The sequence below is a fragment of the Aptenodytes patagonicus genome, chromosome 14 (genome assembly GCF_965638725.1).
Source record: "Aptenodytes patagonicus chromosome 14, bAptPat1.pri.cur, whole genome shotgun sequence".
NCBI lineage: Eukaryota > Metazoa > Chordata > Aves > Sphenisciformes > Spheniscidae > Aptenodytes > Aptenodytes patagonicus.
In genome coordinates, this window is record NC_134962.1 from 4,819,619 (window position 1) to 4,837,617 (window position 17,999).

Genomic DNA, 17,999 nt, shown 5'->3' on the forward strand with positions numbered 1-17,999 from the left:
TTAGATTGTTCTCTATGCTGGAAGCAGGATGGCTTTTACTTTTTGATCTGTTTGACCTTTTCTCCCCTCATTAAGTGTTGCTTTCTCCATTCACCAGAATCCATTTTGGATAGATCATGAGCTTTGGAGGGGAGAGGGTAAATCAGAGCAGCATCCATACTCAGAAAAATTGGTCTGGCTTTCTTTGGCCATGAGCTGCAATCGTGAAGCCCAACTGGAGAGCACAGCAGAGGTGGTTATGCTTTTTAAATACACAAAGGCAGTAGTTGTCAGTGAACAGAAAACACGCTTTTGCCTCTACCCATGTGCCTATTATAGTAGTCACAGACATCCCACTTCCCAGCTCTGTAGGATGTGAACAAGACACGGCTCACCACAAAGTGCATCCCACTGCTTCACCCCCCTGGTTCAATTCCAAAGCCGCTCAGAATAGACGAGAAACGTCCATATACTGAGATACAAAAGGAAATGGATTTCCCAAAATTTTGGTAAGTCACTCGAACAGCTTTAATGGTGCAACCCCCCGAACTCCGGCAGGATGCATCACTGGTGCTACTGTTGTGTTACATTCATTAAAAACTTACATTATTTATTATCCTGTAATGCTGCAAGGCAAATCTAGAAACGTTGCCATGACAAACAAACACAGTGGAGTTTTCATACTAACCTGATCCCCATGATATCCCTTCCTTCAATTAACAGAACCCCATTTTATTATATCTCAACTAGACAATCAAAATATTTTCAGTACTGCTGGCGTTAGCCTTATAAAGAGACAGATCACCAAATCTAAAAATCCTCTGCAGTGAAGCAGAAGAGCTTTACGCACAGCCAGACCTCTCGGATGCCATGGGCTAGGATACCATGTTATAAGGCTGTAAAACTATGGCCTGTGGCTCCAGTCCAGCCTGCAGAGTAATTTAATCTAGCTCACAAAGAAATCAGGAAAATGGCCTCTGCTGTGCTGAATCAGCAGTGCTGGAAGCCGTGCCACCCTCTATCAGCTACTAAGAGAGCGCTTTGTCTGCAGTGCCAACTCCATGTAGAGCAACTATTGGGCAAAAGAAAAGACCAGCAGGAATATTATGTGCCAGATTTTCACTAGATGTAAGTCAGAATAGTTCCAATGACTTCAGGAGTTGCACTGATTTACATCATTTCAGGATTATAAGGATTTACATACACTGGAAGTTTCACTTTTTTTTGCTGTTTAGTTAAAAGAATGGTGTAGACTTGGCAGCAGCGCAAGTCTTCAACAGACTAAGATTTGGGAGTGATCTTGAAAAAGTTTTGTAAAGCTCAGGGAAAGGCAATAAGCCATTTTTAGTTTAAAAAGATACGGTGGCTAAATTAAAATTCACAAGATGTATATAAATTCTGATCTATACGTGAGTAATATACAAGCATATTCTTTCACTCTTTACACTGGAGCTCCCTAAATATAAAAATGGCAAAAGAACAGCAATAAACAAAAACTTTGTTCATTCAATCTGGTTATACATCATGAAAAACTATCAGCACAGATGTTATCCCTATTTATGAGTCATGACTAGGGCCAAAACAAATGCCATGTATTACTTCATTTTGTTTTTTGCTCCTAACTAAGTGCCAAAAAAAATGACTGCCATTGGGATTTAGGAAAAGACACATGACTGGAAAAAACAGGGGGTACTGCTCGTCAGGAGGCAAGCCAACTGGGGCAAAGTTTGGTTTGCTCCGATTTCCAAATAAACTCGTAACTACTACATCACGTCCCAGTGACCTCAGAGCAGATTCTGTTGCTTATCTGCTCACCTCTCAAAGAAAGCTCCATAATAAAATAAAAAAAAGCTCTTTGCCCAAGACAGGGTGTGCCTAATACTGCCCTCAGAAATGTGCACATATCTCATTTGTTTCCCATAGGTGACCACGATGGGCAAAGGACAGAAGGAAAGTGAGAATCATTTTGGTGCTTGAGATCCTTACACGGGCAACAGGCTTATGTTTTAAGACTGAAAGTGAGCAGAACCTGTAGACGTGGCCATGTGAAAAACTACGTGCAGTTGCTCTTCATGCTATTCCTGTGGCACAGCGACCCACTCCCAAGCCAGCCGAGCCTTCAGAAACACTTCGAATTAGGCTCACAAATAAACAGGACACTGTTTACTAGTGCAATTCAGCTGACACGTTATGCAAGAGCTTAAAAACAGTTTCCAAAGCCACCAAACGAGAGAAAAGCTTAAGCCAAAATGCCTCTATGTTCAAGAAATATACCCTCGTTCCATCGTATCTTTTTCAGTACTCACCTCTGAACAGGTCAGTGTTAAATCTCCTGCTTCCAATGAGTCCAATTTAAAAGTATTCTTCAAAGGCTTCTGCAATTTTAGGAGTATTAAATTTTATACCTCCTAAGCTATTTATTAGCTGGGGAAGTACTTAATTGACATTCACCAGATATTAACTTTTTCTGAGCATGTGTTACTGATTTTGGTATATAACCTTGAGCTGTTTTTTTTATCATCCTTTTCTTTCTTTTTTCCCCCCCCTCCCCTTTTTCAGGACAGCTGTCCTAAGAACAGTAGGTTTCTTGGTGTGTGGATTCCCTACAAATTTTTCTTGGAGGTGCAGACACATATATTGCAATCTGAGACTGTTCACAAGGGACCCCAATGCAGACAAAAGGTTGAAAAAATCACTTAGACTGTTAATAAACTGTGGCAGAAATTTTGTCGTCTCTTTAGGCCCCCATAATACGCACCACTTCTGGAGCTGTCCAGACCCAACATGAGCCATGGCCCAGCAGTTTTGTAGGGTACCCAAGTCTCCTGGCACTCAGCATGCAGTATTTCTTCTTCCCACCCACCCCCATTTTAATTTTCTATTTTTTTTCCAGGAGCAACCCCACTCCACAGATGTTAAACTCTCCCTCTTACAGTTGCTTTGCCAAAGGACACTACTGCTGCATTAACAGAACTTTGCTTTGTCATTATGTCTTCCCAGGCAATGAAACCTGCTATATTATTATACAGGTAAAACCAGCTGTGCCACTACTGCTCAGTTCTGCTGCTACTTAACAGGATGCAGCCAACGTTATGCCTCAATTCACAGTAGAAAGGGAAAATAAAACTTTGTTTTATTGAAAATACTAGGAAAATTCATTCCAGTGAAACGTACCGTCTGCACTGAGCTTTGCCAAAACACCGCAGTTCATTTACCACTCGCAGAAATTCCCGCAAAGACTCATGCGACAGGTATTCAGTGATCAGTATGGGATTAAACCTCTCTTTTATGTCTAACACAAACCCCAACATTTCTAACTGCCCACTGCCCCATGCAACCCTTCCACTTGGGTTTCTTCTAGTCAGGAGGTATCAAAACCATCCTGTACAATTAGAGTAGCTTGCTTGTTATCAGGTACAGCAACCAGCCTTTTAACTTTCAATTCCTCTTACGTCTCAAACTCCAGGCAAACAAACAAAAAATCTTTTTCACTAAACTTTGCACAGAGATAATCAATCTACTATTCAGTTATTTGAACAAGCATCTAGAGTTTAGCGATCTAGAGATCATTAAACTTCTCCTGATGAGGGTCTCTTCTTGTAGTTTGAACACAGTAGAGGGAAATCTTTGTGTGCAATCTAAACATTTTTGATAGCTGCCATCCTTGAAGCAGATTTCATCACACCAATCTTACCATGACCTATAGTTTCTCCTTTGTCCAAGCAACCATACACATCTTTCTTCATCCTCAACCTATCCCTTCTGTCCACAGGAAAGGAAAAACACAAGCAACATGAAAAATCCTTTTTTTTTTTTTTAAATGCCATTTACCCACATCTCTTTATCCTCTACAGATGGTCAAAAGGACACTGAATCAATTGAAAAATGTTCAGAAGCCCATGAAAAGATAAATAAGTGAAAGAATAATTCACCCAAATAATTCAGGCACAAAATAAAAATATTTAAAGCTTCTGGAGATGAGCAAAACAGTTGCCTTTCATGTGTAATTGTGTAAACCTTCTGTTTTCAAGGGAGCTAAGCAACGAGCCAGCAATAATTAGGCTCCTGAAAGACAAGTAGCAAGGCATACAGGACCTGAAACGATGACTTTTTCTGATTCCCCAGGGAAGCACCTTCACTGGGGGAAAAACACTCTATAAATAATCTTCCATCTGGAAATCCACTAGCCCTACTCTCTCCCGCCCCCCCCCCCCCCCCCCCCAAAGTGAGATGTTCCAGAATCAGATCTTATCAGCAGAGGGAGTCTCTCCCTCTAACACAGAGATCAGCATGCATCTGGCTTTCTTCAGTTACCAAAAACACACAGGCATGACAGGCAAAATTACACAGAGATACTAAACAGTAAAATATTTAAGTGTGGGCTGGGCCTTCTAATAAGCTTTATGAATAATACAGATATGATAAAAACAGGCAGCGCAATAGCTAACCGCTTTGTGTAGAGCAAACATCTTGCCCTCAACACATCAAAAGATCAGATCGCAGGATGGGAAATGGGACACAGCAAAGGTCAAAATCCCCAATCATCAGTACAGTGAAAACAGACTACACCAAGGAGTCCACGCTCCACATATAGGTACAACACTCCCATTTACTACTTTAGCTTTAATTTAATCATGTTCTTTCCACTCATGTTGGGATTAGTAACAGCTCCTTCAACAAAAGTGTCGTCTACTGAGCAGACCACACCAGAAACAGCCTGAAAAGCTCCTGTAGCCTGGAAACAGACTTCTGGTGCTGGCCAGCAGTTGAGTTGGGGCATTTAAAGAACCCTACAAATTCAGTCTGTCTAATACCAGACAGAGAATTGAAGCAGTCCTTCCCCTCCAAGAGCAACAGCATTTTATTTAACTTGCATGAGCCTATCCTAGGCTTTTAATCTGGAACGTTTCTAGATGGTGACAATTCAAAGATCCCAATGTTTGTAACTCTCATAAAAGCCAGGAAAAGTACTGACAAATGGAGACATTTGGATTTGTGTTCCTACAGATCCCAGATATACAACGTCAAGACATAAAAGGCTCAGATTACAAGCCACTATTTTAATTTTAGTTATTTCAATAACTTCACCCAGAGCGTAAGTTTTAATGGTTCATGGTCAAAGCAGAAGGCTCTATCACATGGGCTCTGCGACGGTCTGTTCTGAACTGGTTTTGTTCAACGCGTTTATTAACAGAACAGATAAAGGAATGCAGCATATGTTTGCTACATCTGCAAATGATATGAAAGCAGGATGCAACTGCAACTCTGTTGGAGGTCAAGATTACAATGAAAAACAATCCTAACAAGTCAGATCAGGCCGATTAAAAAAAACACAAAAGATGTAATTCAATAGAAGAAGAGCAAGGTAACCCAATTCAGCAGGATTAATCAACTACACATATAGAAAATGACTGGGTAGGTAGCAGTTCTTCAGAAAATGATGTGGGAGGTTATACTGGATCACAAGCTGAACATGAGTCAACAGTGTCATACTGTTAAGAAAAAAAGCAATCATTACATTAGATAAATCAACCGGAGTATTGCCTGCAAAACAGGCAAAGTAATCCTCCTTGTCTGTTCAGCACTGCGAGACTTGGCTGGCGTAGTCAGATCAACTTGGGGCATCAAGCTAGTAGCAAAGATAAGGGCTCAGAGAAGGGAGCCCAGGCACAACACATGAAAGGAACAAATGAGTGGTTCAGCCTACAGAAGCTGAAAAAAAATATTTTCAAGTGTGTGTGTGGGGGGGGGGGGGAGCAACAACTGTTCTCTGTGTCTATGACAAATAAGACAAATAGCAACAGGTTTAAATTGCATCAAGAGAGCTTCAGCTTAAGCATGAAGGAAAGAAAGGGAAGCAATATAACATATTGGCTGTGGTCCCTACGACTGGATCTTCAAGACCACACCAGGGACAAACCTATTACAGAGGAGCTGCTCGTGCCTTGAGGAAGGAGCGTGCGTTAGACATCCTCTTGAGCTCCTCCAGCCCTATTTTTCTACGAGTCCACGAAACACCAACAAACAGATTGCAACGAGCACGAGCAGGTCCAGGTAATATCACAAACAGCTCTCAGTGAAATCGGTGAGACTTCTCGAAAAAAATTGTAGGGCCAGAAGCAACTACAGGGCAGAGATCAAACACTCAGGGTTGATTTATAGAGAGTTATCTATTAATCACCACGGACTATATCAGGAACAAACAGGTGGTTAAATTTTATGCTTTAAACTAGTCCTGATTTGCACTTTTCCAAGTGCAACCATTTCTTTATTTTCTAACATCTTCACAAGCTTGTTTCTTGATGTTTTTACTTCATACACCAAGAATCCCAATATGCTTTTCCTGCTACACGGTGAAGTAACAAATGTTTGTTTCACTGACCTGCCTTTTATGATTCTCCAGACACGAACCGACAGAGCGGGCTGATACATAGCTTTGTATGGAACAATTTTTGTAATCTTGACTATTTATCTTTGGATAATTGCTATATTCATAATTATTTTAAAGACAATTTTGTTTAATAAGGATTGGAATTGCTACTAGACAAACTCAGTATAACAAAATTTTAGACTAGAAGTAATTTTTGTGACTAATCTATGAACTGCTACAAAATTGTGATTTATAATAGGCATAGTAATAGCCTTAATGATTGCAGTGCTTCCGGGTATCAATGAAGCACACAGATTGGCTCATTTCAAAGCAGAAAGGGCATTTTATTTTATTTTTCCCCCCCCCCCTTCTTCATGGGTGGCCCATACATATCTTCAGGGTCCTTGGAGGAGCATCCAACATTCCCACTGTGCATTCCACATAGTGGCTGCTATTACCATGCTGTAATGTTAACAGGCTGTAGCTTATGTGACCCCTCCGAGCAGCAGCTATTGCACAGCATAACTAGCAGCGCGCTGAATTACTGCCACTGGCTCTCTATTACAAAACGCTGGCAAGTGGTGAGGAACAGTGGCAGGAAAGTAGCGAGGGCAAAGCAAAAAATAATTAAAATTTTGTATTGGAAGGGAGCAGAAAGCAGGAGTGTAAACAGGCTGGCAAAGAGAGATGCTGGAGCCTGGGGTCATGAGGCACGGGGCAGCAAGAGCAGCTGAAAGTCACTGTTTCCAATGACAGTGCAGCCCATATGCCAGAACATTTGCCACTTCCCTCTCCCTCTGTGCGACTGCAATTCAAAATTAATAAATAAATTAGGACAATGAATATAAGCAAGAAAAATCATAAAGCCTGTGGCAAAAAGAAATCTTGTTCAACTCAACTATTTTTTATATTGCAGAAAACTCGCTTGGGAAAGATTCTGCTGAAAGAAGCGAAGCAGCCAGTACTAATGACAAGTATTTTGGGAAAACAGAAACTCCATATGTTCTCCTTTTATTCTACTAAAAATAAAGAGGAAACCAAGAGCTTTTTGAATTTAAGTGTAACGTTTCCTTACGTCAGGAGACAAACTATGCCTAAGTTAAGCCTGGACATTAATGGAAGCAAACAGCAGAATGCTGGTCCCTGGTGTTTCAATTATTCTCTCTTTAGAGGTTACGCTTCCAAGAAGTTACAGAAACACAATTTCCCTGTAAGGATCATTTTCTGCAGGCTGTTGCAATGTTTTTATTTAAAGCTATTTGATCTGTATTTGCAGAAAAACTCGGTTCATCACTCTGCCTTTTCATATATTCACCTGTAAAGTGTTTCACAGTATCACTGCACAGTGGAGGCTGGAAGGCACCTCTGCAGAGCGTCTCATCCAAGCCCCTGCTCAGCACAGGGTCAGCCAGAGCAGGCTCCAGGACTGTGTCCAGCTGGGTTCTGAGTATCTCCAAGGATGAAGACTCCACAACATCTCTGAGCAACCTCTTCCAGTGTCTGACAACCCTCACACTGAAAGTTTCTTCCCACGTTTAAGTGGAATGTCCTACATTTCAGTTTGTGCCTGTTTCCTTTTGCCTTTTCTCTGTGCACCACCGAGAAGAGCCTGGCTCCATCGTCTCTACACCCTCCCATGAGGTATTTATATATGATGATAAAGTCTCCCCATGAGACTTCTCTTCTTCAGGCTAAACAATCCCAGCTCTCTCAGCCTCTCCTTTCAGAAATACTAATAAATAAATATTTAAACAAAATATCAAAACCAATATATCACAGTATTCTGAGCAGTAAGAACACCCCCTAATGGCACGGCTGGCCAAGGACACTTCTGAGCTTTACCTGAAAAAGCAACATTGGGGTATCACTTAAGCACCAAAAGGAAAATTGAATGTGAAGCCAAATGCTCTTCAGAACCTTTGGCTAGCGCACAAAAGGTTTACATGCACAGAAACGGATACAGATTGAGTCCATCAAGCCAGCATAAATTCCTATTGCAGTGCTCAAGATCAGGGTCCTGGAGAAGTCGGTCTCTAGTCACTGGCACAGGTTCACCTCAAAACCCTTGTCAAACCATTCAAAACTGGAGTACCCAGAGGCAAATATTGGTCTTTAGTTTTCAAACACTGCTTTCTGGTCTTAGTTCTTACTATTTCCATTTTCCTAAAAATAAAAAAAGTAGATTTTATACAGGAATGACACTAATTCTGAATATACCAGTAACCTCAAATCAAACAGAAACTCCCTTCTTTCCCTATGCTACTCAAATTCATTCTATTATACGAAAAAATATTAAGAAGCAGATTTCCAATGAAATCCTATCCTCTGTAGTTTTAATCTCTTCTTGCCCTTCAAATAAGACTTTTAAGTATTATCTATATTACTAAAATATTCTATGAGCTATGCACATGGCCCATGCTATTGTCGAATTAAGTACTTCACCAGCTTTAGTTTGCCATGAAATAAGCTACCTCTAGAAAAACATTACACCCATTTCCAGGGTAGAAATTAAGGCAGAAGGAGGCTTGCACATAAATATCAATGAAATTAGGCGATGAGAACTGGCATTAGGTCAATGAAAATTAAGCAAGAAAATATTTCACTGCTAGAATAAGTAAGTTTCATTTACAACATGCAAAAAAACCAGAATTTCCAGAACGCTTTCAGCATCTGCTCTGTGAGATCAGAGCTCATGAGCTCTGTCAGCAACAGTCAGTTTCTGAACAAAGAAGTGACTTTAAAATTAACATTTTCTAACCTTAAAAGACCTAACATTATCGGTTTGGAGTTCAAAACAACACGTATTTCACAACAAATAACAAATTGATACTGTTCCAGACATGATTTATTTCCTAAAAGCCTAAGCATAAATAAAGAAATGAATAAATTATTCAATAGAAATTGTTGTTTCATTTTCTTCCTTAATATCTATTTGTTTAGAGTGCCTAATTTGAAGCAGTGCAATTCTTCAACAGACAAATTCCTGAAAAGAGAGAAAAGCTTCAAGTCTGTTGTTGGAGAAGCAGATTTACTCAGATAAAAATCAGTTAGCTCCCCAGAATGCAGAAAAAAGTAATTTTACTTGGGTTTGAGGAATTTGGTTCAAAGCTCTGATCTAGGAAGCAATATATACAGTTATTAAACAGTGTAAGGGGATTAACTCTACAGAGTGTTATTGACTACTCTGGTCTCATTAACTGCAACTTTATTTAGATTAAAATGTCATCTTAAACATCATTTTTGTGTCAGAAGTTAGATCTGAAGAATAACATTAAAAATAAACATGCATCAGCAGCTCCCCAGTCTGCAGCAGCTCTTTCTGGGGTCTCCCCTGGAACTCACGATTGAAATTTTGGTTTTGATTTGCAACATGCCCATCAAGCGAAACTGCTTTTAAAAGAAATTGTCCCGTGGAATGCGAGAAGTGTTTTCTGAGAGGCAGCTTCACCGGATCGTGTACAAACTTAACACAGAAAGCTGATGTCTGTCTGCCTCTTTTTCCTCCAAGAAAAGAATGAAGAAGAAAGGTTAGGAAAGAGTTCTGGGTTCCCGGTGGACTTTTGCCTACTTTCAGACTTTATTAGGGAACTGTGAAGCTAATTATGTGTACGATAACTTCAGTAACTGCTTTTCATGCAGAATCACAGACCAGAAAATAATGAAAGCATGAATGGAAAAGTCTCTCTGTCTTTTAAACTCGGAGGAGCTCAAAGAAGGCACTGGATATTTCAGCAGGCTGCAGCAGAGCTTCTGTACTGCTATGGGGACCGAGCAACCCTCAAGAGGTGCTCAAAACCCCCACCAAACACCAGAACAAATCCCAACACTCCTCATAGCCTTCGCTTCTGAAAAACAGCCGTACGATACACCAAAGGGCACTCGGAAGATAGGCACGACTGGGTGCACAGGCAGCACTGCAGGCACCCTGCAGCCACAGGCAGGATGCCTTCGGGATGGAGCAGCCTCCCAAGCTCGCTTCAGAGGCAGACCTCGACCTGCAGAAGACTTTTGGAACCAAGCTCCTACCAAAGTTAACAGCGGCCGGCTACCTATGTATTTTTTGGACTCTAGACCCAGGAAAAGTGGGAAGCCAGCTGTATAGACAGGCAGAATGTCCCCATTAGCCAACTCGCGTATTGTGGCCACACAACACTGCAGGCACACGCTCGCTTGCTAGGTTACTGTTTGTTACCCCAGGGGCGTGCTCCTTCCCTCTGGGAACTTAGCAAAGCTATTAGTATTCCTCCTGAAAGATCTGCCTCATGCTTTCACAGGGGCCTAATTTTATGTATGCAGTAGTATTTTGGGGCTGTATGATTATTTTCAAGTAGAGCTGTTCGTACATTTCACTAACGCTCCGCATTCAATTTTGTGTATTACCTTAACCACAAGAATACAGTACATCTACCTCCAAAAGGAGGTACAATATATATCCCTACAGTTACTACTACATGAATTACTAGTAACCAGACTCAAACATCATTTGCAAAGGCTTGCTCAGGTTCTCCCTCCCCCCACCCCTTTTTTTTTTTTTTTAATTTAATGTTTGCTTCTACACTATCCCATGAAGATTTAGAGTGTTGGGGTTTTTTGGTCTATCTGTTCTATACTTTCTAAACAGCATTCGCAGCCTTCCTAAGTTTTACTACTGGAGGTGATGAGGGCTGAATAGGATGGAGGTTTTGAAACCTCAGTGGGGAGAACAAAAAGCTTTGACCATGAAGAAAAACATCCTACCTCTAAAAAACTTACGAGAGATGGCCTCCATACTGAATTCTTATGAAAAAACAGGTATTTCAGTAAAGTTTATGTATTTTGTTTATTCGTTTTTAACCAAAAATAACACTAGTAAGAATCCTAGCGTGGAAGCAATTACATTTTTATACATTTGCATGAAGCTTGGCTACCTTTGGTTTCATACACTTGCTTAAAGCAGAACATGTTGGCACAATTTATTCATCTTCCCGTATGAAAATAAACTGTGCTTCCACGCGCTTCTACCCAAACGTAACTGCCTACACAAGCCAAGTTATCCTGCTACATCAGTATAGGCACTATTCAGGATGGGCAACAGAAACATGAATCACTGCAGATGAAGAGATGCACAGAAAAACAAAAAAGGGGCTGTACGTCTCAACTGCTTACGTCGTCTCCTGATTGTAGGGAAAAACTATGAGTTACATTGTTTAGCCGTATTTCTGAGAGGTGACCTACTATAACTGTGATGGTACTAGGCTGGAAAAATAATGCATTTAACACCGTGATGTCATTCCACCCACTACCAGTTGCCACGGTCTCACAGCATGCCAATAAAACTTGAATTTCTGATTTAGAAAAACGTCTTTTTTTTTTAATTACAATCTTAAAAAAAATCTTACAAAAATGGAAAAGAACATAAACTCAGTATCAAGAGTATCAGCCCCCCTTAGATCATATCGCATATCACTTTTAGCATCCTACTCCTTATTTCTCTCCTTCCCCAAAAGGCCACTAGCTATCATCATTCCCAAACACCTGAGTTAATACTCAGGGATCAGATCCCCTTAGTCAGTCCTGAACTGCCTTCAGTGCAGTACTGCATGCCATTGCTCCCCACCCCTCAGGACCAATGTTCTCACCATTTTAAGTTAACATTAATAATTAACAAAGAGAAAGAGATACCCCTGCCGTAATTGTCCTCTGCCATACTGCAGCTTTGAGATTTTTCCTTAGGCTAAAGAAGAAAATAGTGAATGATGCTATTTCAAGCATTATCACGCATCAGTGATCAAGACTAAGTTTATTAGCCTGCAAACAAAAACAAAGACCAAAAAAAATAACAGATTACACCCCACCAACTTTTATTAAGAGATGCAGGGACAGCACTTCTAAGGAAGGCACCGGCTCCACAAATCAACTCAGCTAATACCCCATCATCAGGCTACAATGTTGGCAGTGATGTGTAATATGTGGTATTTGTGGCACTGCTGGGGAAAACTATTTTAAGTCTAATTAACATGAAATTTTTAGAATGCAAATGCTTTTCATTTATACATAAAACAAAATGCCGTGACATTTCCCCCATCCATTTATCATAAACAAGTTAATTACTGTGTAACAAATAGCTCCTGCTAGAATCTGTATGTTTTGAGGATGTTAGAGAGCTGACTAAGGCAAATAAGATGAACCACAAAGTAGTAGTTAATAGCTTATGGCATACTTGTAATAAAACAATGACTCTGTAAAAGCTCTTGTTGTCAAATTAAGGCTAAGCTATTTCCATTGGAATAAGTCAATTATAAGCAGTCATTATCTGTTTAACTTGATTCAAACCTAGAATACTATAAGCGCTTTCATTTTGATACATTCATAACACCGCATACATTTGAGAGCTGGATATGATAAAGCTTAAAAGGGAAGCGCTGGGTTTATCGTCACCCAGCTTATCCCCGAACCACATAACATCTAAAATTCCCAATGCTGGCTGAAGTTCACCGCTATGCTGAGGTCTACATACTACCTGATTTCTGATGAACAAACCTTTAGGCAGTACGAACTGTCCCAGGACTCCCCACATCTCCTTCCCAAGGACAAAGTGAGGATTATGCAGCATAAAGACTTCATGTTTGCTCACTGGAATCCCCTGAGAGCCATTGGAAATACACATACACCTCTTCCCCCCCAATTCCACGAAAGCACTAAAAGGTGAATTCCTACCTACGTTTTTCAGGCAAGCAGTCCCATTTGGCCTGAAGATGAATTACTGAACGCTGATGAATAAGATGGTGGTAGCTGGCAGCAAAGCTTTGCGTGGTAAGATGGTGTGAAACAGTACATATGTCAATCTATCAAACATGATAATGTAAGCAATCTGAACCCGTTTTTGGTCTGAACTATTGCACAATACTTCACCCAGATGGAAGAAAGAGATAAACATTTTATGCTTCAGACATACCAAGTGTTAGGAAGTAAAATTAAACCTAAACTGGAAAACTACCAATTTTACATGCTAGCGTATATATAAAGAACAACACAAGCATGAAGAAGAATTTTATGCAGCAGATTTTCTCCCCCATTATTGTACAAATTAATTAGATATATTTGTTTCCTATGATAAACAGCAGCATGTATTTGAGACTGGAGATTAAAAGGTGTAAAGTCGATAGTTTACTTATTAGCAAACACAGCATTTGCACTTTTTTCTTCGTCCCTCCGTTGACAAAATGCTTACAAATCGCACAACTCATGACAATGTTATCAGGACATGAATCTCACAAGTGGTACACGCATACGTATCTTGAGGGCCAGTTCAGCCCTAAATGAGTGGCAGGTTTGCCATGACTAATGTAAAACTACAATTGGCCCCTAAAGGATAAAATTAAATAGAAATGTATTTTCATTCAAATCAACTTGACAGCCTATCTAAATATAATTTCATATTTAAAAATTATCAGTTGCAACTGAAATGACAGCCACTACGCTGCCTTCAAAGTCATTGCCAGCTAACTCCTCTAAACAGACCTTCTGCTCCATCCCTATTGTCCACCTACATAAACACGCAGCACAATTTATCAAGCACTAAACTGCAAAAAATACTCCCCCGAGCAAGTATATTAATGACATGATTTTATAGTATTTGGAGGATATTTTTTATCAAATAATTTCCAAAGCTAAAAAGCATGAAATCTACTCAGTTTACAGACTGACCTGTAAAGTTTGGGAAAAATTGCCACTAAATATGTAAACAATTAGTACTTGGTCTCTTCATATGTTGCTGTATTCTTGGGCTTGTCTATGTCAAATCCCTATTTGGTTATCTTTCAAACTAAAAATAAACTCCCCAAAGTCTACTAATTGATGCCAGGCCAGTCAAGAGAATTCCTGAACAGCAAAACTAAGACAACTGGGCTCAGAAACAAAACTGATTGCCAACTCATGTAGAAAAAATGTCCAGTCCTGGATTCTGCTGAAGCCAGAAAGAGTACTGACAACTCTCCTTCTCCTTTGAGAAAAATCAAAGTAACGGAGCAGGTGTTTGCTCTGGAGGAAGACAGAAATCCCACCTTTCTGGCAGAGCCATATGCATGTGAGTAAATGCACTCAGGAGAAAGTAGCAAAGGGTTTATAAACCCTCAAATAGAGCATCAAGTCCTGATGTGCCCCCCAACTTCCACAATACACTAGGCTTTTAGGGCTGCTGTAACATCCACTAATGGCTAGTGATTTAACTTGGGGGGGGGGCCCCACAGATTTTGATCTTCAAAAATTTTCTTGGAGTAAAACAATGATTTTCTCCATCATGCAAATATAAAGTTTAATTATTTTTAACTTGAAAGGGAGACAGATCAATACACAGGATAATGTATTGTTATTTGGATTACGAAGATGTCTTAGAGTTTACAATCACAAAAGTGGTTATAATCCTGCAATTACTATAAAGCTAATTGGTAGTTTCTTTTTGCCTGTGTTTTCATGTTGTCAGTGGGGCAGTAATGAAAATGAATGCCACATTTGTGAACAGAATGTCTGTAGGCTTGTTTACCACATTTCCAACAACAACGTCTGCTTTATCATGCATTTCAAAGCAGAGATAATTTAAGGATCTTAGAATTTCATACATAAAAATACTTTCTAAAATATCAAATGTAGAGTTCCTTCAGATGGGGTGGGAGTGGGAGACTTAAAAGTGAAGTGATGACCTCGCATACTACAGGCAAACAATCCACCTGAAGCAGACAGCACGCGGGCTTTGAATGATTCATCTATATTCAAAACTACACTCAGGTAAACCACTTAGTGTTTAATCCTCCTACAAACATAATTCTGCGACAATTTCACCATCAAAACCAGCATCTTTAAGCCTCCTTTCACCTCCCGAAAATACAGTTATTGCAGCACCTATTAAGCTTTTTCTTCCACGTACCTTTGAGTAACTTCTGCCCTTCCATGATGCTTTGGGAGATGAATGCTGTGTAGTCTTCTTCTGAGAAGCCAGGTTTGCATGCAGGTCTAACTGTAAGATCCCCATTGTGTGCCTGCAAAAACAACACAAGGAAAACACACACCATGACTTTTGTCATTTGGGAAAATCTTTTGCACCCAATGACTAGGTATTCAGGTACGGGCAAACCTGAATGGCAAAGCAGTGTGCAAGTAGAAACCACTTGTGCTAAAGTGCCTATCTGTTGGAGTGGATCCGTACTGTAGCTGCAAAAATAAAATGGGCCAGAAAATAGTTGCCTGACTACAATAGAGAGCATTGTTTGTAGGAAGGTTGGGATACTGGGCACTGTCAGAAGAGGGGAGGAAACAAAGAGCAGCAATTCATCAAGGCGAGCTGCGCTCGCACTGGAGCCACGCAAAGGCCTGATGTTGCAACATCCAAATCACTGAGTTTTGCTATTGAGGAACTGGGCAAGCCCCAGGACTGAAGGAGGAGAAACATCCCAGCTCGCAGCAGCCTCAGGAGCTCCTGGCCGGCTAAAGTCCCCCTCCTTCCCCTTCGCCCTGCAGCAGCCTCCAAGGCTCTGCCTGCTGCTGCCTCTGTGACCCTCCAGGCTCTGCGCCTGCCCCAGCAGTGGGGAGGGATGGAGGGGACGGAGGGGATGCCCAATCGAAAAATGTAACAATGCCACTGAATAGCACAGCCCCATGCACAACCTGCCAGGATCCAGGGGGAAGCATCCAGCTAAACACTCAGCTGCTCTGCTGCAACTTTGGACTGCGCAGCGGGGAACCAGCCCCTACCACAGGGACAGGTTAGTCCAGTCGTGGTAGCCCAGGCTCCTTGGGATGGAGTACACGCTCCCCAGCAAGGAGGGTCCCAGACCCCAGCTCCAACCAACTCACTGAAAGCATATAAGCCAGTGATTTATGCCTAACAAGTGCCAGGTGATTTATGCACAAACAAGTGCTGGTGGCAAGGGATTTCTAACTCTCCCGGACTGTCGGCAGGGCTAGCCAGAGCATCGCTTAGCGATGCAGGCTGCGCCTCCGACGCCTCCAGTCTCAGCAGTGCAGGCTGAAGCCAGGGGACCTGGAGAGTCACTTCCCCAAGAAAGTGCAACTCCAGGCGCACACCCGCCTCCCCGGGGAGAGGAGCACAGCTCCCCCGGGCTTCCCGAAACACTCCTGGACACGGACGACGCTGCATTACAGAGAGAGATGGAAGGGAAGAGGAGCGAAGGGTCCTTTCAGATGAGCTTAGTAAGCAGAAAGCAAGCCAACGTACTCTGCTAAAAATCACGCTCGGGAGACGGATGCCAGCTACTGCATGGGAAGCGCAACGAAGCAGCGGCTCTGTGGACTCCGACTGTCGCTGGCAAGATGTTGCCATTAGGAAACATTTCAAAGGGTCTGACTGAAGATAACGGGCTTTGAATCTGAAATCACTCAATTATAACGGCGCTCGCTAGGTGAGTGCGCATTGGGGCTGCTTCCGCACACCCACCAGCCTCCCGAGGGCTCGGACTCGGGACATCTTCACAGATTCAACCTGGCACAGGGGGATTCGGGCAGAAAAATAAGCGGCTCTTGTTTCTGCAGCCAGTCCAACACGAAATACAGCAGCCGCCCCGCTCGCACTGTAACACTGCAGCCACGCGTTCAGGCGTTTGCTGATGTTCTGCAGATATCCCTTAACTGGGGGGGGGGGGGGGGGGGCAAACCCTAAAAACCCTAAACTTTTCAGACCGTTGGCCCCCAACACGGTTCAGGCCCACTCGGTGTGTTCACGGGCTTGCAAAAATAAAAGTTAAAGGCACCGCCACGGCGCCGGCAAAGGAGGGACGTCTCGCACGGAGCGGGCAGCGCTGCGCGGCCGCGCTGGGGCGCGGAGGCTGCGCCGCGGCGCGCAGGGCACCGCGGTCGGAGCGGCACCGCCGCCGGGACGCGCCGCTACCCCCGAAGTTTATCTGGCGACGCGCATCGCGGACGGCAAGTTTTGCCGGCATCGCTGAGGCACGAGATTCAAAGCGAATGATAGCGCTAAAAAATAACAATTAAAAACCGTAATGATGATAAAAAAAGGGGAGAAACGGTGAAAGCGGCAGGGAGCTGCGGGGGCGCCGCTCACGCACACTCACACTCACTCACCCACCCCGGCCGCGCGGACCGGCTCCGCGCCCCGACCCCTAAGTTGCCGCGGCTGCCGTGCCCGCAGGCGGCGGGCGCGGAGCGGCAGCGGAACCTCCGCGGGGCGCGGAGCCCGGAGGAGGTGCTGGCTGCCTGCCTGCCTGCCTGCCGGCCCGCCCCCCCCGGGGCGCCCCACTTACCGCCGCCGAGCCCCAGACGGGAAGGAGCAGCACCAGCAGCACCCGCGAGGCGGTCCTCATCGCCCCGGCGGCGCCCGCCCGCCGGGCTGTGGCGGTGGCGGTGCGGCTGCCCGCCCCGTGCCGCGCTGCGCAGTGCCGGGGCCAGGGGGTCGCTGCCGCCCCGCTCCCGCCGCTCGGCGCCCGCTCTGGGCTGCAGGTGAAGCGCCCGCCCGCGCGCCGCCGCCAAACCCCGCCCCGCGGCGCGCGGGCACGCGCCGCCTTAAAGCGACAGGCACCGCCCCGCCGCGGGAGGGGCGGGGAGGGGGGAGGCGGGGGTTTGGCGACGCCGCCGCCACCGCTTGCCCCGGCACCCTACGGCGCTCCGCGGGAAAGGCAGGCGGGCAGGCTGGGCGTAGGGG

At 43.3% G+C, this 17,999-nt stretch overlaps 1 protein-coding gene across 1 annotated transcript in view; it reads right to left on the reverse strand.

Moving 5' to 3' along the window:
- CDH4 (cadherin 4) overlaps window positions 1-17,676 on the reverse strand; it is a 469,167-nt gene extending 451,491 nt beyond the window's left edge. The window contains exons 1-2 of the mRNA XM_076352033.1: window positions 17,602-17,676; window positions 15,252-15,363 (exon numbers count right to left, since the gene is read on the reverse strand). Coding sequence (XP_076208148.1) covers window positions 15,252-15,363; window positions 17,602-17,661 — 172 coding nt within the window. The 5' untranslated portion in view covers window positions 17,662-17,676. The remainder of the gene's footprint in view (window positions 1-15,251; window positions 15,364-17,601) is intronic.
- Between the last annotated feature and the right edge of the window lie 323 nt (window positions 17,677-17,999).